Here is a 24,644-nt window from a genome sequence, read left to right on the forward strand (position 1 = left end):
GTTCTTCAAAGGATCTGAGCTAAGTGTTGACTGACTGACAGTTGAAGTTCTGAGGCTTGAGCCATGCAGAAGTTACTTTTGCCAAATGTTCCCAAGGATGGGTTGCTGGATTGTAACAAGGCAGTGTGACTATGTGTGTAGATTTTAGAGAACTTCACATTCTGAGTAACCTTGGGGAAGAAGTATCTTTCCAACTTTACAGTTGAGTGGCAGTTCTATAGTGCCTGGCACTGTATTAAAACCTTTAATTCCTAAGAAGTAGTTGTAGTCTTTCTCTGAAAAATCTGATGTTGGCCACTGGCCAATATCAGGTATGCGACTTATGGAATAATTATCTGGTCCTCTGTGGTATTCGAGTTTTCCACTTTATTATGAATTCTGTGATATTTAGTAAGGTTTTTCAAAGTAAAAGAAAATAATTTCTCACAAGTGTAAAAGGTAAGGATAATCTCTTCACAAAACAGAGCTTCTTGTTTTCTTTGCTCTGCTTTTCTCAAACAGTTTGCTGGGATTGACAGATTACTATTACACATTGATTCTTCTCTATTATAAGTATTTTTCTCATTTTTGAATGAAAAATGTATGTTTTTAAAAAAATAATAATGGTCTTTTATTTACTTGGATATGGCACTGAAAAGAAATGAAAACCAAAGCAATTTTTTTCTCTTTTTCTTAATTGTTTAATCAACCACAAAGCTTGACAGTTGTGTAATATTTGAAACATAATTGGATAGTGACCAAGAAAAAAAATCTGATATATCATTTAGAAGCTTTAAAAGATCATTTTTGAAATGCATGGGCTGATCATTTTCTCCTAAAAATATTATTTTAATTTCTTGTAACCAGGTCTTAAATTTTTAGAAGGTGACTTGAAATACAAAACAGTTTGACTCTTTTTCCAATATCTTGTTAGAAGAAAATCCTTCTCTAGTCAATTTTTAATTGATATTTAGAAGCCATGCTGCTGCTTTCACAGGCTTGCCTTGTCAGTTTTTGGGTTCTATGCACTTTTTTCCACAAAAATTTCTCTCTATTTTTTTTTTGTATACGTGTACAGAATATAGAGATTTTTATTATAATAGTGCTGAGAAAAATTCTGGGATGCACTGATCCCAGAGGGTTTTATTACTGCTGTTAGGACTGCTGTTGCTGTTCATTTGCTGGCACAAGGAACAGCCGAGGAGACAACTCTGAAAGGATTGCTTTAAACAGTATGGCTACAAAATGTATCCAAATCCAGTGCTTTCAGAAAGTTTCTGTATGATGGGCTTCTAATTATCTTACATTAGATTTCAAATCCATACCTTAGCTCTGCTGCAGTTTTTTTGAATCTCTCCATCAGCTTAAATTAACTTGTTTTTAGGGTGTTCTGTTCTAAAAGAAAATGCAAAGAAAATAAATCAGCAGTTGAGAAGTTTGTATGCTAAAGAGAATTCTGTTTTCAGAGAACACGTTTTAATCATAAAATGCTGAATAGTTTACTGTTACAGTAATTTCTGTTTTCAGTTAATGATCAGTCAGTTTATCTCTCCAAAATAACTCTGCCTGATTTTTTTAGGGTAGTGACATAAAGGAAGGGTCTGAGTCAGTAATTAGGCTGTAGGTGCCTGCTCATGAATTGCTGGATATTCTTTGGCCTTCATGTTGTACATGGAGTTTTTTTATAACTTAAAAAAAACTATTCCTTAGAATGTCTCTATTCTGTTTTCCATTGCTTCATATTTGCTTCCAAATATAACACCAATTTTAAAATTGTCTGATTGATGTAGTCAGATTGACCCTTGAGAATTGCAAGATTTTCTCAAGTATTATTGTTGATCACCAAAGTACTTGGAAAAATATGATAATTTCTGACATGTATGTGCTGGAAGATGCAATGGAAAGTCATAAAATGACTCCATTTCCTCCATGCTGAAAGGGACTCTGCAGCCTGAGAGCCTTCAGCTCTGAAGGGAACAGAAACACCAGAGGTTCTTGTGTAACCACAGTCGGATAACATGATGGAAATACACTCAGCACTGAATTAATCTGGTCTGCATAGCACAATGTTTGCTTCAGCCTGTTTTAAACCACCCATTTTATTAGCAGATAAGGTAACAAATGAATGTGGCTTTTTAAATCAGTTGCCAATGTGAGTGTCTTGAAATATTTTGAATAAGTATAGTAGATGACTAATATTCCCTTATAGTCTACCTCACATTTTGTCATAGTAGGAACTCAAGGCATTTTTGCATAAGTAAATATTAATTCCCATTACTCCAGAAGTCAATAATGTCTTTCCGATACAAAGAGATAATTTTCTCAAAGTTGCTTGGAAGGTTATTAATTCTGTTTATCAAGAATTTTCAAGTGCCCAGAAGTTTCAAACCAGCTTTTACCCCTTGTAATATTCTGAATTAAATGTTTATATACATCTATTTTAATGGAACTTTTCTGATTTTAAATAGATGGATATGAATTTAAGGTAATCTGGAATATAAAATGCTTCTGCAGCTTCCTTGTCTGTAGTGTAATTTATACAAGTTTAGGAGTTCCAAATATATACTATTATGTTGAGTCAGTGGATGTTCTGCAGTTTAAGGTGGGGTCAAAATGTATTCCCAAGGAAGTTAAGTAAGTGCTATTTTTCTCTGCTCCGGCTGTTCTAAATAATGTTAAACTTTTTTAATGTTCCTGCAACAAACCACATAAGATATTCTCTTACATCTGAGAAAAAGTGGAGTCTCTACTTTGCTTTACCATGGGAATAATTTAAAGAAAGTTTTCTTTATCCTATTCAGGAAGCAAGCAGAAAGTTAAACAAGAGAAGTCCTGGGTTTTTTTCTCAAGGACAAAACTTAATTTTAGGCTAAGAATGCTGGTATGCAAAAACATTAGCCTTTGAAAAAAGTCTCTTTCTCTTATAGTTTGAAAACACAGAGGTTTTCATAGAAACATTTTAAAAGGGAGAAAAAGAACTTTTAAACAAAAAGCCTTTCATTTGATTTGTGTTTCTTCAGCATTTCACATAGTATTACTTTGGATCAGAGTTTAGCCTCTCTCTTTTTCTGATCTGTTCTATATTGTAAGATTGTCTGTTTTTACAATACTGAATTAATTGGAGTTCAGTTTCTGGTTTGCACCCAAGGTTCATACAATTAGTGTAATTTCCCTTTGCCTAGTCTCTCAACCTGAAATGTAGAAATGGCTGCTCCCTTCTCCACAAGCTTCTCTTCTCTTCTCTTCTCTTCTCTTCTCTTCTCTTCTCTTCTCTTCTCTTCTCTTCTCTTCTCTTCTCTTCTCTTCTCTTCTCTTCTCTTCTCTTCTCTTCTCTTCTCTTCTCTTCTCTTCTCTTGTCCTCGAAGGGAGTCTATTTGTCTTTAAAATACAAGTAGCAATTTAAATATCCTTTACATAAAATGCTAAATCCAATCTCATGGATTTAGCATTTTATGTAAAGGATTGGACTTCCAATTCATTTAAATTCCATATTGAAGTTCCTGCTAAGTGCTGAATTTGGGTCATATAGTCTTCTCTAAAAATAGATTGCAAAGTGAGGAGGATTTCAAATTAACCTTTATGTGTCTTGAGAGAGAGCCTGAGAATCAGAACTAGAATGGGCAGATATTGGGGAGTGTTAGCTATGTCTTTGCTTAGATTGATATCCTATGCCTCATTCCCAGAGCCCACTAAAGATTTATTAGAGATGGTGTTATGTTTGCTTTTATTGAAGGCCAAGAAAGAGGGAAGGTTATACACTGAGCCCTTAACTAGCAAAATGTTTTTCAGAGCATCTAATAATTTGCTTTGCCTCTATCACAAGTAGCAGGTTTATAGGGATTTATCAGCTCCCAACTCATTAGAGGCTGAGAACTGGGTAGGATTTAGAAGCAAAACTGTTATCAGAGAGGACAAATGCAGAGCAGTAGACAGAAACTTGCATTGGCTCTCCCTATCTCACATTCTTTTCTATGGATAAATAACTTAAGTCCTTGTGGAGTAAAGGTCATGTGTTTCACAAAATGTGTTTGCATCCACTAAACAGAAAAATAGTCTGACAAATGTAGCTGATGATAAAAACCAACTTTAAAAATAAAAATTAATGTGCATTGCAACCCCCAAACCAGGAGCATCTCAGAACATCTATAGATGATTGAGTTTGGTTTAGATTTGATTTGCATCAGCTTTGTACTTGGTATTCAGGAACCATTCCTCATTGCAAGGAACTACTGTCCAATTAAAAATCCTAGCGTGTTCATAATTCCTAAGGAATGTCAAGTCAATGGCTGATTAAGTATTGTAAAGAGTAACCAGCAGCCTCTACAATTTCACATGTGCCCAGGTGTTTCTCTTAGTTTAGATTTTGAGCATTAATGGTGCAAAGCAACAACCTTGCTTGATCACATGTGAGTCCTGTACAGGCACCCTGACTATTAGCATATATTTTCAGGGAACTGCCCAAATTTTGTATCAACACTCCGTTTGCTCTGTGTCTTTTTCAGGGAAATGGAATCCTTTTCAGTTTCCCTGTCCCCATTTTGTTTGTGTTTAAGACCAGCTGTGTCTCAGTGATGACAGTAGCCAAGAGCAATAGTCTAGTTGTAGAATAGTGAGGGACAGGAACTGGTGATTGTTTCCTTCATGCAAATCTGCTTGCTTTTTGCAAGCATTGTTTTTCATCATAATAGTCTTCAGCAAATTGGCTGTGAGTTGTTAATAGCTGACTGCAAAACATGAAACAGAAGCACCTCTTGGGTCAGGAGTTTTGCCCCTTGTACCATCATAGTGTAATCCTATTTGAACCGTGAATTTGGGGATTTGTGCATTTTAATGCAAAGATACATTATATAAAAGGTGGAAACTGAGTCTTTGCACTTTAAATGGAAAATAAGATCTCTGTTGTAGGCATAGTCGTAAACAATTATGCTGGGACTTGCATGCCGAGTGGGTAGAGCAGCCCCAATCCCTAAGAGGTGTGGTTAAAGTTCATCGCGGTGCTTTGGGTTTCTTTGAACCCAGACTGGCTAGGCTTTGGGCAGATTTTGAGACATATGACTCAATCCAAGGTGCAGTAAATTCTGGCTTCCCTCCTCAGACCGGTTTGCAGAGTAACTCTGTAGTTCCAGGTAATTTATGTGAGGTGAAAAAGAGCAAGTTGGTTAATTCGTACAACCAGTCCTGAAGATATGAAAATATTTTGTGAAATACGTAGTGAAACAACTGTAGTTTGCATAGCCTCATTTTTGTGTCTCTAATCTCTGTAGATCTCTCTGAAATAATTTTTCCAAACACTGACATTCCTTTCCATGGGAGGAGACAGCACTTTTGCTAAAATGGAAAAATACTGTTGTTGAGTTGGCTGGTTAGCTATCCAATTAATATAGTCTTTAGCATTCAATGACATATATCAGAAGTTTGGTTGTCAAGACACGCTCTGAAAATTCCATGGATTTCAAGTGTTATCTGAGTGGCACATATAATCTCTTATATTATTGTCATATGAATTTAGAACTTGAATACCTGTGGTCTGAAAGGTATGTAGAAATAATTCCTACCTACTTGTGGAAAATGAGAAAAAATGCACATATAAAAGCAAAATCTATGGAGTAAAAAGGCTATTTCTAATGGTATTTTTCCCAGGTATCATATAAAAATACATTATATAATAATACTTTACATACATTATATAATAATATATAATACATACATCACATAAATATATACTATAATAAATTATTCTCTAATATTTATTATTTCATAGAATGTAACCCCCTCCTGACTGTGTTTGCAGGAGTTATATGAAGTGCTGCACCTTGAACTGGTATGTACATACATTCATATATAGATGTATAGCTATATATGCTTGTGTGTTTTGACCTGACTGAAGTAATGAGGAAAGATTTTTTCCTTCTGCAGAATTATTGAATTTCTTCAATGTGTTATACATGAGAATCTTTCAGATCGTTAATGTCAGCATAGACAGAGCTGCAGACCTGCCTAAATGAGCCAAAGCCAAACCTTCCTTCATCGTGTGGTTTGTTCAAATGTGTCGCTGGAGAATTTTGTCACACTTGCTGACTCTGGTATATAGTGGCTAGTTAAGCCACAAGTAAACATTACAGCTTTACCTAAAGGATAGGCATGAATAGCCATTAGTTTCACAGGAAGGAAGGAAATTACCCCTTTCCTGATTGTCAGGTAGTTAAACGTGGTCTTTCCAGAGTGGATTTTAGTCGATGAGGTATTCAAACAGTGAGGACAAAGGAACAGTGAAGAATTACTTTTCTAAAAAAAGAAAAAAGACCTAGCTGTAAACAACAGTAAGTAGTTGCTTTCTTGTGTTGTTCAGCTTAAATTAACCCTGAGAAAAACTAAATATCTTTTGTTTGAATTAATTTCCAAATTCGTGGTTTATTTAATTTAACTGAATTAAGGAACATTGATGGGATGTTGATTAGTGCTGAGATTATCTGCACACACTAATAGGTAACTTGATAAGATCAGGTGGTCCCAGGAGTGGGGATAATTGTCAGAACTATCAGGCAGTTGTTGGCAATCCAGATAAATTAAAAGTTACTTTTGGGTTTTTTTTAATGCTTTGTAATTTGTGCTTTGGTTAATACCAGTAAAACATTTCTGGAAGTTTGTCCTCTGTATATTTTTTTTTCATACATCCTGTGCTTTTGTTTAGTTTTATAGGGTTAAAAAAGCCTCCAAAGAATCAGAAGTGCTTTTAAAATTAACTTGCTTTTCACTAGACCCAGTTTATTCACGGCTGGAAGACCCAATGTCTACTACCTGTATGTAAATCCTCTACTTTGTTCTTTTTCCATCAAATATAAAGTAGTATTTCCCTGCTCTGCAAGATCCAGGTGCACTGTATGCTCATGAATGCACATCCCTCTTCAGAGCTCTCTGGCATATTGGCTTTGATAACTTACCCAGTTGAAAAAGCACAAATAACATTGCAAAATACAAATACAACTTCCAAATAGAAAAGAAGATATGAAAGTAAACAAGTTATTCTTTTTTATTCACTAATTTTCTTCCAAGCATGTAACTTTCACAAAATTATCTGCAAAGATCACACTCAAATGATGTCAGTGGTTGATGGGTTGCAGAAAAAGTGTATCTTAAAAAGCCATGTAATTTGTGACTTGCCATTCCAGTTTCACTGTGTCTGAGCATAGAAAGAACTAAAACAATGAAAGATTTAGAGCCTAAGCGTACTTTCTTTAGGGGTTTAAGATTTCCGCTGTGGTTAATCAAAACTATGTATGACTAAAATGCTGCAGTTAGATCTAAACAGAAAACAAGCAGAACTAAACCTTTTCAGATTGAATGCAATTTTATCTGTAAAAATCTGTTTTCTTTTTTTTTTTCTCCCAGGTATGTTACTATGCTGGTTATAGTGTGCAAGTTGGGTAATTTCTCATCAAAGCAAAAGTCCTTTCCCATGGAAAAGGGAAAAATGTCAGTAGGACAGAGAGGTAGAAAATTATTTTAAATGCAGTAATCTGCTATTCTTGGAAAAAACCCTAATTTCCTGTGAAATTAGGAATTCATTCATCCATTCATTCTAACTTCCTCTGCAAAGTGACCTCTGGGCCCTTAGTGTTTGGTATTTCATATTTGGTGCAGTGGTAAGGAAGGGTGAGGAAAATTGCTATGTGGGGTTTAATCCTCCCTTGATTCTGAAGGATGGAAGAGCTGAGGTATCAACACCAGAATATGTTTCAGTAGTCACAAACCTGTTTTTAATTTATGGTAAAGGGAACAATGCCTTAGGGACAATCCTTCACTACCCCAAACTGCAAGAATCTTTTTCACTCTCCAGAATGCTCCCTTCACTGAGAAGGTGAAGAGCATTTGGCAAATTGTGACTGTTTGCTGGGGGTTTTATCTTTTTTGTGGATCATGTCTGGGGGTTATCTACCGCATAATCTTCTCTTTTGTCCTGCTGAAATAGTACTGAGCACATCTTTGAATTGACTGCCTTACAATAATTAGATTTGGCAGAATACCTAGAGAGACACAGACTCATGTGCCATTACAGGTGAAAAAACCCTCGGCAGATCTGCTGTTAAACGGTGCCTGTATTTACCCTATCCCAGCATTTACAAAAGAAGATAATTACTGTTAAAAGAGATTTTATTAGAGAAGGTTCACCAATCAGTAACTAGAGAGAACAGGAAATCTTTAAAATACAAGAAATAAACAAGTGAGGTGCTTTCCTCGGGCAACCCCCTCCGTTTGTCCCCATATATTCCCAGGAGTCCTGCTCCCCTGTGCTTTCCTTATGGCCCAGGGGCTCTGTGCATAATCCCCATCCTCCTTTCATGGAATCAGAGGCTTTCCCACTCATGTACAATGTACATGTAAAACTTTGGTATACATGTATCACTTTCAGTGTTTAAAGTTATAATGGCATCACAAGAAAAACTGTCATGGAGGAAAGACAAAGAAGACTAGTTTTGCTAGAAGGAGTTTTTGGTTCCTGTTAAGACAATCTGTGGTCTGTGAACCTATAGAGAGTTGCTTAAGTGCTTGATAGCCTTGTTAACCAGATGATGAAATCCCAGTTTAGCTGATCTCACTAAGCACTTGACTCTTCTGTGGTTTTTGGTTTGTTTTTTTTTATGCTTGGTTGGTTTGTTGAATATTTTTCTTTCTATTTTTTTCACTGGAATCAATAGATTTGCTATCTGGAAAATTTGGCCTTGACTAGATTCAGTTGGTGTTGAACGTCTTACATGTTTTGCATTAGTGGCAGCGGAGTACCACTATTAAATTATTGTTTCCACTGGCAGGGTAGACTGGCAGATGCTTAGTTGATATAAAATGGTATGACTAGTGTGATACCATTAGAGTCAGGTAAGCTGTGGTAGGTAGATAGTAGGGAAATAATATTTCCATTTTACTGACTGAGAAATTGAGCAACATGGAGATCATGAGGCCTGGTCATAAAACCTCATCAGGCTCTTTACAGAACTTGGAGTCAGGCCCAGTCACCTAAAATCCAGTTCAAATTCCTGGCCAGTGTTACACTATCTAACAGAGAGTCACTAATTAGTGTTTTGAAGATCTTACTTCTCTCTTACATACAAAAGGAGATTAATCTACGAATCCCAAATACCAAATGAATGTATCACACTGTACAGCTACAAAATGATGCTTTCATTGTGACTTTTTAAACATCTTTCAGCTCATTCAACATTATTTTCTATAAACCAGAGTGCTTACAAAGAAATACTGTTCAACCTCTCCTCTGCAGAACAAAAAGCAGCCCACAACTGTAAGGTCTCTTTCCATTCATCAGCCACCACATCTGTTGCTTGCTTGGACACTGACCAAAATGATTCATTCGAATGTCTAACATTTATTTTTGGTGAAATACTGGGATTATACAGCATGGCAATATTTCAAAAATGGGTCTAGAAAACCAAGGGAAGTTGGAAACAACTTCCTCAGCTGAAAACAAACACGGCGTTATATCATTCTGCAGCTTTATTAGAGGGAAGGCAGTGGCCAAGTGAAGCAGCTGGAATCACACTGAAGTGACTCTGAACTCTGCAGATCATTTCATTCTTCCCTCTGCTACAGAGCTCAGATCCCTGATTTACAGTGCCTTTTGTTTCAAAGAACTGAGCAAGGTAGGTCAAACTGTCTAATATTTAATATCTTTCTCTCCCTTCCCTTCTAAATAGTGAGCCTCTACAGCTGCAGCAACACTTGCAGGCAAATTTTGTAAGGTGGGATAGCATATACTGACTAAAAGAGCTTCTTGGAAGAAATAATGTGATACTCATTTACTTCAAAGGTTACTTTGAACCACCCAGCACCAAGAAAAGGTATGAAAATATGCCTGAATTTAATTTTTAATTACTTTTGAATATGTTAATACACACTTCAAGGAGTGCTACCCTGTCAGCGAATGGTAAGTGACCCTGACTTAAATCTCTCTCTCCTCTCTGTGTTCCCTAGTGTGTTTGATTTAAATTTTATTTGCTCAGGGATAATGTGTCTTCTATAGCTACAGCAATTTCCAGTATAATTAGTTAAAAATACATCAGTTCTGATCTTAACAGATTCTAGAACAGAAACTGGAAATCATTTCAACTTAAATAGCAGATTAACAGAATACTTCTGAAGAATTACAGTTCTGCAGAATTGAATAAGATTTCTGTGATCTCAGCTGGAAAGTTTGTGTGTTTTCCCTAACCATTGTGGAATAAGGTAGGATATGTATCTAGCTTTCAGTAAGTGTATTGGAAGTGACAATAAGATTTGAAGCCTTGTATGCTACCACACAATGGCATGCATTCCAGGTAGTTCCACCTGCTCTTCACACTTAGTGATAACAGTGTCATTGTCACCTGTCACCTTTCTAGATGTGATCTTGCAAGCCCAGCAATATCCCAGACCTGTTTTCATGGACTTAGAAAACATGTATACATTGAACATTGTCTGTGAATTAAAACACATTTGATTTCTAGCTGAATGAAATCATATCACTGAATAATATAAAATGCTAATTAATTCATAGCTAAGGAGAAGAGAGTGACTAGGGTATGTCAAGGTAAAGTAGTCTGTCAGAGCAGATTTGTAGAAACTGATTCCAGGATTAACTTACTTATGATAGGTTAGCTTACTTTCACAATCATGTTATTGTTCTACCTCAGAACAGAACTGGGAAATGCAAATATTTTGATAACCCAATTTAATTTTGTTTGATGTCACTGTAACTTCTGGCCAAATTTAAAGCATTATCAGCAATTTATGCCAGGCAGACAGCATAGAGGTCCTATCAACTTTAATTCAATCCTAGGGATTTTTTATGTGCCATAAGTGAGTCCACTTCTCTTGAACTGAGAATCTCTTTGATTGTGGCACAGTGGAAGTTATTTGACTCTGGAGAATGAATTATGGTTTGGATTCTCTAATTGCCTTTGTGGAAAAGTCAGGGAAGCTCTGTCTAAGGATTCCTAGGCAGGATCTGATTACAGATTTTTACTGCATGGGGGAGGGCAGAGGAAAAGTGCAATTTCCATGTCCTGTGCATTATACATTCTTTCTTTTAATTTTAAGAATTTCTTTTTCTGCTGACAACCAAATGAGCAACTTCTGAAATGCTTCCATTTTTGTTCATTTCTGATAGATTGATTCAAGAGGAAAACTTGAATCTGTTTCCTAATAAAGCCAAGTGCCTTAAAGAATTTTCTTCTCCTTGTGTTTTTTAACAGACACTTGAAGTTTGTGATCTGTTATTCGATATAAATTTTGTGTTAATAACTCTGCTATTCCAAGCACTAAACAGCAGCTAGGTTTCCAGGGGATAGTAATCTATTGAATGGTCTTATTATTTGCTTATTTATTTATTTTGTCTTATGGAATGTGCCAGCAGTTCAGCTGTCTCTCTTACTGTGGTGGCTGCTTGTCTGGCTAATTTGCAGTCATTATTTCTGATAGTGGTTTAATTTGTGTTCATTCAGTTTGAAGCTAGCAGTTTCCCCACAGTGCTGGGCTCTGTTGTGGCTGGCTTTGCACAAGAGAGCTGACTGTGATGAGAAGTTCCTTGTGGTCTCAGCAGAAGAAGGGGATTGCTGTGACTGGGGCAGGCAGTGGCCAAGAGACATTGCTTCTACAGAGGAGATGTCATTATGTGGACATGAACTCTCTCACAATTGCTTTTACTTTTACAGTGTGCCCGGGGCTCCTGAGACACAAAGAAAAAGTTATGTGTCCTTCCTCAAAGGTAGCATATAGTACTTCCAGGGAGCTCAGCTACTTCTGTACTCTTTGTATCTTCAGTATGTTCCAGGGGTTGAGGGCCTTAAAGCAGGAGCAAAAATCCATAAATTAGCCCATGGTTGCTTTTTTCCAAAAGGAATTTCTGTTGGCTTGTTGCTCCTACTTCTCCTCCCCTACCCAGGCTCTCTTCTCTCTTTTTGATACTTCTTGAAGGATGTATTTCAAGAATCAAAAGGCACAAGTATGAAGAACTAGCATATTTTCCATCTATCTAGATAACTGAAGGTAGTTATCTAGATAGCCTCTTTATTCTTTTGGCAAGTTATTCTGCTCCCAAGTTTACCTTCAAATTTACTGTTTGGCTTTGGGCAAGATATGCCTCTTCCTTTCCCTACTCTTGTATGTGTTTATTCTGTTTAATTATAAACAAAGCAGGAATTGCCTTTCATTACGTGCTGTAGTGCCTCGATCCTGTGAGGCTTTGATCTCAAGGACTAGGGCCTTTGGGTACTTTCCCAACATAAAATACCTGCTTCTTTCAGCAAGTGTGAGCCTGGCACACAAGTTTTATTCCCTTCTGAAGCCTTCTAGAGGAGACAGAGAAAGTGATGTGTAGTAAGTCCTGTACAGTCAATGTATTGCCACTTTCTACACTCCCATCTCTTCTTTCTAGTGGTGCCCTTTTAATGAGTTTCAGCCCCACATCACTTTAATGAGATATTTTGGGTATGTTAAGAACCATTGCCCATTTAAGAAACCTGAGTAATGTTAACTGAGGGTGTTGTACCATATCTGGCAGAGTCAAGTGAGAAGTGATTTGTAAAGGTAATATGGGAAGCCTGTAAAACCAGTATTTCCAAGCTCCTAATTTAACACCTTAATCATAGGTGCTATCTATTCCTATCAATGCTGTGAACTGTTCCCAATACCCTGTTAGGTAAATGAATAAATATCAAGTCCTCCTGAAACTGTGTTTAACAATTTGAATTTTTCGGTTTTGCAGGAATAAAGCCAGTACTTACTATAGACTTGATCTTAAAGTAAAAAAATACTTGGCTTTGTATGGGTAGGAAAATTAGACTAACACTGATACAGGAGTAGACACCCTTAATCTACTGAACACAGTGATCCCAGAATATTAACTGTGAGGACATAATAAAGTATGTTATCCAAAACATTCCAGCTGATATGTACTAGCAGTATTTTGGAATTGGATGTTCTGGTATGCCCATGCAAGTGTAATATAAGCATAGCAATATTACACTTATACTAGAAGAAACTGCTGAGTTATATAAATGAGGGGTAGAATAAACCTAGGAAAGCAGAGATCAATTTAGAAGGCATTACAGAACCAAGCACACTGTAATAAGGGACTAAGAAATTAATCTGTGAAATTGAATAGGATATAAGAAGGCATATTAGAAGAATGAGTTGTGGTTCTCTGGGGTTATTTTTTAACTCTTCTTTTTAAAAGGACTGTAAATGTAGCGGATTGTAACCTCTTTTTTATCTGTAATTCAATAGGTATTTTGTATCCTGCTGGAGAGAGTGTTACTTTGGATCTTTTCTGTAGTGACCTGTTGTTACCCTGCAGTGCCTTTTGAATGGCTGTTGTCTAACATATGTTTAATTGGCCTTAATTAGTCTGCTGAGTCAACTGCAGGAAAAAAATCTCTTCATTTACTCTGTATCCTCTACTCTCACTTTATTAGTTTTTGGTTGGAGGGAGTTGTGGTTAAAGCATGTGTTTGTTGAAACAGTACAACCATTTAAAAACATTCTCAGAACTGCATGATCATGTAATGATCACATGAATGCTAGTAAAAATATTCTTTCATCACAAATATGTGAAACAGTTGCAAAGTAAAAATTCCAAGTAATTTTTGCATGAAAACCTTAAAAAGCCATAATTAATTAGAAATGCAAGCATTCATTATCCCCTCAGTCCAGGCACTGTGAAGCCGAAGCACTTAAATTTTTAAAATCAGATATCTCTGTTGCTCAAGGTATGTAGTTATTATGGTGGCTTTTAGCCAAAGAAAATCCTGCTGGCACTTGAGGAGGACTAGAAAACATGTGAAGCTTCCATGGAACAACACTTGATCAGTGTGTTAGCTCACAGCCAGTAGGATTCATGGTGTGCCTGCTGGCTCTGAGGTGTGTCCTGGCACTGCTGAGACACAGCAGTCTGTGGGATGGCAAGCAAAGGGTGCAAACCCAGGCTGCTTTTCTCTTCCCTGCAGAGAAAAGGGACCAGGAGCAGTAGGGGCTGCCCAGGTAAGTGCTGCCTTCCTCCACCACACTGAGCATGATGGCACAGAAGGGAGCCTCCCTTCAGGAAGGGAAAGGTCTCCCAGAGGTGAAGCTGTGGTTTCTGCCCTTCACCATGAGAGAAGGGACAGTGCTAAGTTTGAGAAGGTCGGACATGGCTGTGGTTGAGCCACTAGGCAGGGACTCTGGATTTAGCACTTGGTTTGATCAGAGACTTCCTGTAGGTCATTCTCAGCATTCTACAGCCAACCAGACTGATTATACTTCTCACTTGAACCTCATTTCAGTAAGGGTTATGAATACTGAAGCATTATGACTGGTTATGTAAATACTTTGGCAGGGCTGACATATACAATACATCAGGCAATTTTTAAATCTCAAGTGTCACTGTTTAGCTAAATGTCTATATTTTTTTTGTAAGAATATTAAATTTTTTTTTCTCTAAAAATGGTGCTATTTTTAAGTGTTTCACAGATGTGACCAGTCATTTTCCTGACTCTGATGTACAAATTTTGTGGTTATGTGATTTGCAGTTGCTACAGCAACTCCTTACATTCCAAAGAAATATTAAAAATTATATTGTTACTTTTAGCTTATATTCTTACTTATAGCTTACTTTTAGAAGGGAATAAGAGCAGAAACAAGTGCTATCGATGGAGTTATCAAGTGTCCTCCCCTTCACCAGTGCATTTCCTGGGGTCTTCTGGGTTTCTTTGTCATTTTTGGGAATGGAAGACTTGGTGCTTGGGATCAGCTTGAAAATAAATCAGTTTCAATGAGATTCAGTTGCTGGTTGCAGACATTTATCAGGTCTCTGATTGTGGAAATGGGACACTGCTCAATTGCAGCCATTGTCAGGAAGATATTTTATATTCAGGCCAAAACTGCTGTGATACTTTTCCTACTATAGCAGCCTTATTTAGATATAAAGTTGGATTTTCCTTTTTTTTGTTTAACATTTCTGTGTTGGCAAAACTGCTGGTCTGAAATTGTAGATTTACCAGTATTAACTGAGTCTGTGCTATACGAGTTTGTTAATCCTGTAGCACTCACTTTGTGTGAAGTGTTTTCAGGCTATTATCTGGTCAAAGGACTTCAATCCCACAGATGAGGTGGTGTGTTATGACTAACAGGGTCATGTTTGGCCTTGCTTGAAGAAAGTTGGTTTTGGCCTAAGTTCTAGGACATGTCTTGCTAGTACATTGCAAATACATTTCTAACACTGCTTTTCTGAGAGACATAATGGAGAATGATTGTTATTTGCATTCCTTTCTTATCTGCTAGAACAAATACATCTATATTTGGCTCAAAAACAACATTTCCAGTCACATGTCGTATCTGACCCATTATTGAATTCAGGATGACACATGAAGTAATTAGGGTACCATATATCTAATCACCATTAAAAGGATGGTCAAAAACAATTGTTTGTTTACACCTCTGTGAAAGAGAACATAGGCATAAGCCTTGATTCTGCTTTTGTGTATACCAGCTTAAAATGCTCCTTACCTGGTAGCTTTGTCTGCGGGAACAACTCTAGGCTTAATCTGTAGCATAGCTCTGATTTAATTTTGTAGTATGAGTATATCAGGCATCTCCTGCTATAGGAATGTTTCTGCATAAAGGTAAGTGGTTATCTTGGCTTTGTCCTTTTGAGGGAGAAATGTGAATCTATGACAGTCTGTAATTTCATCAATATTCCTTGTTTTCAAATGTATCCTATGTCTTGGTAAAGTGCTTGCCATAAATACATGTGTACCTCTAATGAATTTGCTCAGCCTTCTGAGTTTTGAATTTTACAGATAAACTACCAGGTGGATTTCATGTTTATGTTTTTTGAAGCTAGATAAATTCAAAATTTGTCACCTCAAAAGTTCCAAGAAAAAATTATGAGGGCTTGCAACTGAATTCAATACCTGGATAAACTTGCTGCCACAATATGACAGGCAGGCTCTAAGTGACCTTTTGTGAAACTAGTTGTTCTCCAGCTTTTGACTCTTGCAAATGACAGAAGTGATGCAAAATCAAATAAGCTTTCCTTTAGCCACAGATAATACACATGGAATGTGATGTCCTCATAATTGTTCAAAAAGACATTGGTAGGAGGGTTTGTGTAATATCTTCCCTCTATGAACTGAACTGTTGAGACAGCCAACCCTCCAAACCATAATTTTCCTAGTAAGTCAGGACCCATTACTGTGACCTCTGAAACCAATTTAGCTGGCCAAAGGCTCTAACACTGTTTGTCACCCTGAAAAAATAGATTTGGGGACTACCACTCAATTATTTGTGTTAACTTTTAACTAACATAGACAATGAATAAACTCTTCCCTTTGACCTTTCTGTAAAATTCAAAAGTGATGTGGACCAAATGTGAGAGAGAGAGAGGTTGTGTGGGCTGAGCTCGAATTTGTGGTAAAGCCTGCCAGTGTAATTCAGTTAGGTCCTAACTTGTGTGGTGCCCAGGGAACTTTGAACCCCCAGGAGGACTTTGCTTCAAGTGAAGTGGATGGAAATTGCAACTTTTTTTGTTTGTTTTCTTCTATTTTAAACTGAAAGCCCAATGTAATTTAATTCCAAAGTCGTTGCAGTGACCTCAGGACTGAGGTGTGGAGGGGTCAAACGACTTCCCCTGGCCAAACAGGATGCTTGTGGCATTGCCATGAATAGGTTCCAAAGTACTGTCCCATGGCTCTAAGTCCATTCTTAGTGCGACAAGAGCTGTTTTATTTTAGGCAGATCTAACCATTTGTTCAAGTTGTCATTATGGCTTAGTTATAATAGTGGCAGAGGACATGAACTCTAAGTACTTTTAGTAGAAAGCTGTGAATATGTCAACTGAGATCCAAGTCTGTAATTCCCTGCTGAAATTCAGAGAAAGACTGCTCATGCAACATGTGGCGAAGTCTCTTCTCAGCAGTTCTGTGGCTTTGTATTTTAGAAATATTTCTGATGATCTGTATTTCTTGGTAATTCTGCTTTCTGTCCTAAGATCTAAAAGTGCCAAGAGCCATCCTGTTATATTCCTATAAAGTCGTTTAGAAATTAACTTCTGTTTTACAGAAGAGGGCAGGAAATGAAACCTCCTGGTCAACTATTTTTATAATTAAGCAACTGAATCAAGGAAGCTCAGTTTTCAGAGCTGCTTGTGGCTCAGCAAACAGGAATGGACTTGTCAAACAACTGCTAAGCGTACACTTTACACAGGGTGTTTACTATTTAAAATAAAATTTAAAAAAAAGGACAGGATGAAATCTAAACTTGGATATATTAATCCATATGCAATAGAATACTGTTCTGTAACCTGTGGCTGCTCCCAAGGCTTATTGGCAGGCCCCTAACCACACTTTCCTGTTTGTTAAAAAATGTTTTCCATGCACTGGCTCCCCAGACCGGCAGACACTGAGCCAGTGAACTGCACCAAACCTCCCTTACCCTCACTAGCACTTGCCTTAAAGCCAAGCAGAAACTGCTCTCTGAAAGTATTGTTTTCTCTACTGAGCCTCAATTTGCAAACACATTCATGAGAATTTTCCAGCTTGGAAAGTAAGCCATTTGTCAAAGATCATACAGGAAATTAGTGACAGAATAAGGAATATAACTAGATTTCTTCACAAGACCTAGACTTGAACTGCAAGACAGTTTTGACTCTGGAAATTTATTAATTTCAGAGTCATGTATTAAGAGATAATGTGTTTCAGGACCACAGAGAAACATCCCTGCTGAATTATGGTTAATGAAAAAAATCTGTGTCCTCACTGATGTAATCCAGTATAACTCCACTGACAATCACCTACTGCTTATCTTTTTTAGGAAAGGTCTTAACACCACGAGTCTGGCTATAGAAGTGCTTCATATATGTCGATGTCAGAAGTAAAAGTTTCTGGGCTTTGCAAATGTAATTGGCAGTCTTTGCTGAGCCCTAGCCATAGAGTCTAATTTCAGCATCTGTGCACTGGGAGCAGTGGTAAACAATGTTCCTTCTGCTTTTTTACTCCCACTGTTAAAGAAGACTCCCTGCATTGAAGACTAGAGTTAGAGAGAAGGACAAATATAAGCCTGGAAAAATAATTGCATTCTAAAGGTGTGCTCTTTCATTGGAGTTTTAAACTACAGGAGGCCTGGGAAATATTTGGCATTTATTTGGGTATGTGTTTTTTGTCCTGCGATACATCATCTTTAAAATGCTAAATAAAAAAATTAACATAGTTGGGCAGTAGGCAAATGTTTATCATTGTCATTATAGTTGGAAATTTTTTTTGTTTAGTTGTATGAATTTGATTTGAAGGTACAGTTTTTTGTATGGGCAAACCCACTTAAAAATCCAGTTGTTAATCTGACTGTCCTCTGAAACTGTCCAAATATAATGTTCCAGATGTTAATGGTACTGCTCCATGTTTATGCTCTTCTCTCAGCAGCTGTTAAGCTGTTTGAAAAAATTACTCAGATGGGTGGTAGTGGTATTTGATGCAGAATCCACCCCCAAGGGGCATGTAATTACATAAATGCAGCCCAATAAGTATCATTTATCAGGACAGCAAACCAAATAACATTCTTTCAGCCTGATGTAAATCACAAATGCTATTATAGCCTCTTGACAGAACAGGCTGTGCTCACTCTTACTACATATTTTTTTAATCAAGAGATATAAAATTACACAACCTTTTTTTCCTTTCCCTGTCTATCCATCTACAAATGAGAAGTCTAATCCTGCTAATGGGTGTGCACATGCGTAGCTTCACTGGTGTGAGTAATCCTTCCAAACCGAGTGAGCTACTTTTTGGAGCAAAGGTAAGTACAGGAATTCGAGTTTGCAGATGTGGTTGTGCAGGCAGTGTGCTCTGGAGACCCCTCTCCTGTTGTCCCTAGCATGCTGTAATTAATGGCATTGCAGGAATGCAGGGCTGAGTTCCAGAAGCACGGGCTGAATTTTGGTGTAGGAATGGAGATAGTGCTCCGAAATTCAGCAGTAAGATAAATCATAGTAGAACTAATTGACTGCTCTCAGGCACAGGTGTTAAGTGCTGCTGAGCCCAGCCAAACTATTCAGCTTTAAATGATAACAGAGTTTTGAAGAATAGTTTTTTGTTCTTTGCAGAGAGTTTTGTCTGACTGTGGCTACCTGTGATATGCTGCAGCTTTGTCTATACTGCAAACTAAACACAGTGAAATAATACTGTGAAATAACTTCTGACTGCTTTTCTTTCTGTTGTATAAACTCTGTTTCCTGTCTGTTTTCCCATTAATTTCTTTTTTCCCCCCTCTGTTTTGGTTTAAATTGCACTTTTCCTCCCCCTCACCTTCCCTTCCACCCACAGAAAGAATTTCTATGTGAAAAAATCATGCTGTACTTGCAAGTTCCAGAAGCTTTTGGAAGAGAAGAAAACTGAGAAAATCCTATAATTCTGTCTTAAAAAAAGGACACACAAATATTTCCATTTATAGCTCTTACAGTGTGTTTTTTGTTCATGGGAAGCTTTACTTTCTTTCATCTATTACCTGTTTCTCAGCTCACTAGTGGTAGGTATAATACACCATGATGTGTATTGTACCTGCAATATGTTCTATGTATTTCTTTCTCCACATTCTTTGATGTATTAGGGAAATCTAAGATGTTAAATGGGCCTGAAAGTCATCATTTCTTGATACAAAGACATATATGAAAGAGATGAATAAACCCATGAACTTTTAATTTTCGGAGAAATTGCTGTCTGTCATTATGTTAACTATAATTTGAGGCAGGGTGGTGGGTGAAATTTTATAGAAGATGGCTTTCTGACATTTTAAGTGATTTTTTTTTCCTACATAGATGTCTAATGCTCCTCTGATTTTAGACAGATATAATGCATAAAACTTGCTTCAGATAGGAACAGAGCAGTAAAGTACGAAACCTGACCAGAAAAGAACAGCACAATCCTACTTCAATAAAACTTTGCATCTGGTCTCCCAGAAATTTATCAGTGATACTGTGCTCAGTGCTGTCTGTTAAGAAATTAATGTAAGGAAAGCAGTTGTTGAATATTTCAAGTTCTTTTTTGATTTGAACATTTCTTGAAATGCCTGTGACCAAATTTCTTCAGGAGTTTTGTGCTAGCAACTGACAGATAAAAGTGATAGACAAAAGTGACAGATTTGCCAGACTAAGGCAATGTTTTTGGTTCATGATCAAAAACTTGAGAGAATTGCTGTTTACTATTTACAGTGCAGTAAAACATTTCTCCTTTGACTATTTAATTTCTTTTCTTCCCCAGAAAGCCACTCTGCAACATGACATTTGAAGATTTTGAGAACTACTCTTATTTCTACGATCTGTCTGAGGAAGATGAGTCACCCCAGTCCTCCCTCAGCATTGCCCATATTATTTCCCTTTTCTTTTACAGTGTGGCATTTCTGCTGGGAGTGCCAGGTAATGCCATTGTCATCTGGTTTATGGGCTTTAAGTGGGATAAATCTGTTTCCACACTCTGGTTCCTGAATCTGGCCATTGCAGATTTCATTTTTGTTCTCTTCCTGCCCCTCTATATTACATATGTGGCAATGGGCTTCCACTGGCCCTTTGGGAAGTGGCTCTGCAAAATGAACTCATTCATTGCACTACTTAATATGTTTGCCAGTGTTTTCTTCCTGACATTCATCAGCCTTGACCGCTACATCCGCCTCGTCCACCCCTTCTTTTCCTACAAGTACAGGACTGTAAAGAACACCCTCCTTCTCAGTGGGGTCATTTGGATGTCAGCGGCAATTATTGGTGGCCCTGCCTTATACTTTAGAGACACAGCCACAGTCCTCAACAATGTCACCATTTGCTACAACAACTTCCATGTGCATGACAGAGAACTTATTTTGCTGACACATCACATCCTCATTTGGGTGAGGCTTGCATTTGGTTACCTCTTTCCTTTAGTGACCATGGTGATTTGCTACTCGCTGCTGATTATCAAAGTGAAGAGGAGAACTGTACTGACTTCTAGCAGGCTTTTCTGGACCATCACTGCTGTAGTTGTAGCTTTTTTTGTCTGCTGGACACCATATCATATATTCAGCATTGTGGAGCTGTCTGCTCACCATGATGAAAACCTGCATGACTTACTGCAGGATGGCATTCCCCTTTCCACTGGCCTTGGTTTCATCAACAGTTGCCTCAACCCAATCCTCTATGTACTGATTAGCAAGAAGTTCCAGGCTCAGGTGAAGAGCACGGTGTCTGAGGTGCTGAAGCTGGCCCTGTGGGAGGTGAGCCGCTCGGGCACGGTCAGCGAGCAGCTCTGGAGCTCGGACAACACGCCCGCGCGCTGCTGTGAGACTGCCCAGTGACTGCTCGTGCCAGCAGCTCTCCCCAGAGGAGCTGACAGGAGATTTGGAGGTGTTCTTGACTTCACATCTGCCAGTCAGATGTGCATCTTTGCATAGACAGTTTTCTGTAAACAGCTGGCTTCATTGCATTTGCTGCTTTAATGGAAAGGTTTTTAAGGGATGCATGATTTGGATGTGTGCCCTTGCAATGCACGTACAGCCTGAACTGAAAGTTATCAGCATAGGTGGAATTACTCTAACTGGGCTTTTGCTGAGGAATGTTGTTGTGATCCTGTTGGTTTGCTGTGGTTCCATACCTCATTGATATCAAAAGAACACATAATAAAAATATTCCTCCTTGCCATTGCTGATACAACTCTTGGTTGAGGCATTCTCATCCAAGAGGCTGTGGCCATACATCACTGGGTCATGAGTCTCCTCATTGCCTACTACTGCCCCAAGGAGGAATTCCCTGGCTATATCTCACCTAAATGAAGCTGTCAGTGGCTCCGCTCTGCAGCTGGAGAAGAATCCCAAGATGGAGAACACTGAATTGCTGCCTTCTATTGCCAAAAAAAGAAAAATATGGAAATAAAACCTGTCTTCTCCCACTGCTCTTTATCTTATACTCAAAACTAAGACAGGAGACCCTGTGTTTTGGGGTCACTTACTGTATTTTTAGCACTAGCTGGGTACAAAATACTGAGCAGATGTTTCATATACATATTAGGCTCATTCAAAATGTACAAAGAATTAGTGAAAATATTTCTTACAGTTTCTGTGCCACATTTCTTTTGCTATGTTTAAAATTTTAGTCCTACAGAGGTTTACAACTATTGATGGCTCTTTATTCCTCTTTCAAGCAAAGGTAAAGAAATAATATAACATTTTGTTTGCTTTAATGTCAAGCCTAAAAAATGGGTGGAGTGAATTCATTAGTATTCTGTTCCAAGTCTGTAGCCAAATTCAGGCTTTTTTTCCAAATTAGAGGCAAGACAGTTCATCCAGGAAATGGAGTCCACTCCCATAAGAAAGATGAAGTAGTCCCAGTTATGCTGTATTCTGTTACAACTTGTTGCTTGCTGCAGAATCACACATGCACCAATGCAAATGTATATATGCTATGTGGAGTGAACCAATTTCTGATGCAATACCACTTAATTAAAAAGTTGAATGTGGGACAAAACTCTACTGCAAGTAAAAGCATAGAGCTTTGGGTAAATTTGAACTGTTTTTTCCTAGTTATTGGCCTAGGCATATAGAATAAAATTGCCTTTCAGATAATTTACTTAGTTTATATGGCCTGCCAACACAGTAGCATTTATGCTATGATTGAGGCCTTACATGTAAATAGATTTGCTTTTGTATAAAATATATATATATATGCATGAGCACATCCAATATTGGTAGCTGCACAAATAGAAACAGCCTGACTGTGGTCTGTAACTATTTCTTTGGGCTCTGGTTTCAGAGTCTGAGAGTCAGGCAGGATCAGTGGAATTTCAGTGTACTTCCCTTTGGGCTGAAAAGCTGGTAAGCAGCATTCTTCCTTTGAGTCATTTGCTGCCTGGTACATAGTTGCTCATCATAATATTTTGGCATTGTGCTGCTGTATGGGCCTAAATCAAACATTTTGCAGTTTTTCTTCACATGTTCTCTGACATCTTTCTAAGAATGATGTACTCTCCTGGCTGTAGTACAAGTGAAATAATAAAATTTCCTTGTTTCCAAAGAGCATGTTCATTTGCTTTTCTTAGCAGCAATGTGTGGTGACTGGCTTTTCTTATAACAGCTCCTTCCCAAAGATATTGGAAGGTGAAATCAAGTCCTGGCCCTTTCTAGTATGGGATTAAAGGTTCATGTCAGGTTTCTTCAGCAGTGTGCACACACATGTTCCTATGTACAGCACACAGACTGGATTTTCAAATGGGGGAGCATATATGTCCCATCTTGAATAAAGGATCAAAAAGTGTGGCCTGAAGCAGACAGGAGGAAGACAGAGGGTAGAATTGAAAAAAGCCGAAATCAGCCTTGATCTATGGCATTAGGTGGATTAACAATTGTGCAGTGTAACTGCTACCGTTCACACCAAGATCAGTTACAGAATTATCTCAATCATTTCTTCAAGAGTAATTCAAGATATCTAAACAAAACAGATAATGCTCTAAGTTTCAGTTTACAAAAAGTCTCCAAAAAAATACCAACAATTCTATGCTGCTTGGACTGAGGAATGCTCATTCGACTCACCACAATGGGAAAAAAGGGCCAGAAAAAGGAAAGGAACCTGTGACATCATGCAAAGAAATACTACAGAAATAGCTATTGACACATTTCATAATGGACAGGTTCTAGTTACTTTTATCTTCTTCCTGGACAGTTTGTGTTTCTGAAGGTTTTTATGTAGATTAGTTTTGTTCAAACTGTTTTCCCAGTATTCCTGTATAGAGCATATTGAAGTAATGGAATTTTCTACTGATCCCTCTGTTATGGGGTGCACTTGGGATACTTGCTTTATTTATTCCAGGGTGCTGATTTTTCACAGGCACAATGACAAAGTAATATACCAGCTCATACCCAAACACCACCCAAAAACACCTAACACAAATATATGTGCATTGAGCAGAATACTCTTGCCCACACACCTACCTATATTTTCACTGGGAACACTGTGCTCTCCAGGGTTTTTTGGTTTTTTTGTTTCTTTTGTTTCTGTGCAACTTTCTTTTTAATACCAGGATAAAAAAAAAACTCTGCCAAAACCCAACACACACAAGAAATTTTAAGAACCAAAGAGTTTGTGTGTGCATGCTTAGCATAAACCTAAGATACATAAATCCAGTCTGGCAGGTCACATGGATGACTCAGTGCTGCATTTTAACAAAGTTATCATCTATAAGTCAAACAATTTTATCCACTTAGGGTTTTAATTTGAAAGTCAAGAAAAGAGTATCAAGGTAAGCAGCACATTGAAGGGGAGGTTAGAAAAAGTGATGGCCAAGATAATAAAACCTATATTTTTGAGGCAGAATTTTTAATAATTTGCTTGTCTGATATGGTGCTTGCCAATTTCTTGCTTTTAACAGCACCATGACAGAATTGGTGAAACTGAGCTCCATGATTTAGCAGAAACAACAGCTAGAGAATTGCCACAGAAAGGGTACTGTTTAGGAATTAGGCTTATGGAAGATGGCAAGTGAGCCTGTAACAATACTCACTTTCAGATTTTTAACCATGCTTTAAGCCTCTAGCAGGCAGATTTTTTTCTGAGACAAATTATAAACAAAGCCCTTACATAATCTGAAGTTGGCAGACCTTTAAACAGGGAGAAAGAGGACCTGCTGTGCCAGATA

At 37.7% G+C, this 24,644-nt stretch overlaps 1 protein-coding gene across 4 annotated transcripts; it reads left to right on the plus strand.

Moving 5' to 3' along the window:
- The first annotated feature begins 9,520 nt into the window (after window positions 1-9,520).
- Window positions 9,521-23,026, plus strand: CMKLR2 (chemerin chemokine-like receptor 2). 4 transcript variants are annotated; one of them, XM_066553465.1, is made up of 3 exons: window positions 9,594-9,632; window positions 18,705-18,792; window positions 20,253-23,026. In XM_066553465.1, the coding sequence occupies exon 3, from the start codon at window positions 20,269-20,271 to the stop codon at window positions 21,313-21,315; it is 1,047 nt and encodes a 348-aa protein (XP_066409562.1). In that variant the 5' UTR covers window positions 9,594-9,632; window positions 18,705-18,792; window positions 20,253-20,268; the 3' UTR covers window positions 21,316-23,026. The 4 variants fall into 4 exon arrangements, with proteins under 4 accessions (XP_066409561.1, XP_066409562.1, XP_066409563.1 ...); XM_066553464.1 differs by lacking the exon at window positions 18,705-18,792 and having other exon boundaries at window positions 9,521-9,632; XM_066553466.1 differs by lacking the exons at window positions 9,594-9,632; window positions 18,705-18,792 and adding an exon at window positions 9,728-9,830.
- The last annotated feature ends 1,618 nt before the right edge of the window (window positions 23,027-24,644 follow it).

This window comes from Molothrus aeneus, chromosome 7 (genome assembly GCF_037042795.1).
Source record: "Molothrus aeneus isolate 106 chromosome 7, BPBGC_Maene_1.0, whole genome shotgun sequence".
Lineage (NCBI taxonomy): Eukaryota > Metazoa > Chordata > Aves > Passeriformes > Icteridae > Molothrus > Molothrus aeneus.

Bases quoted from the DNA above. Each gene is read 5' to 3' on its own strand.
- CMKLR2 (XM_066553464.1), top strand. From the start codon at position 20,269: ATGACATTTGAAGATTTTGAGAACTACTCTTATTTCTACGATCTGTCT.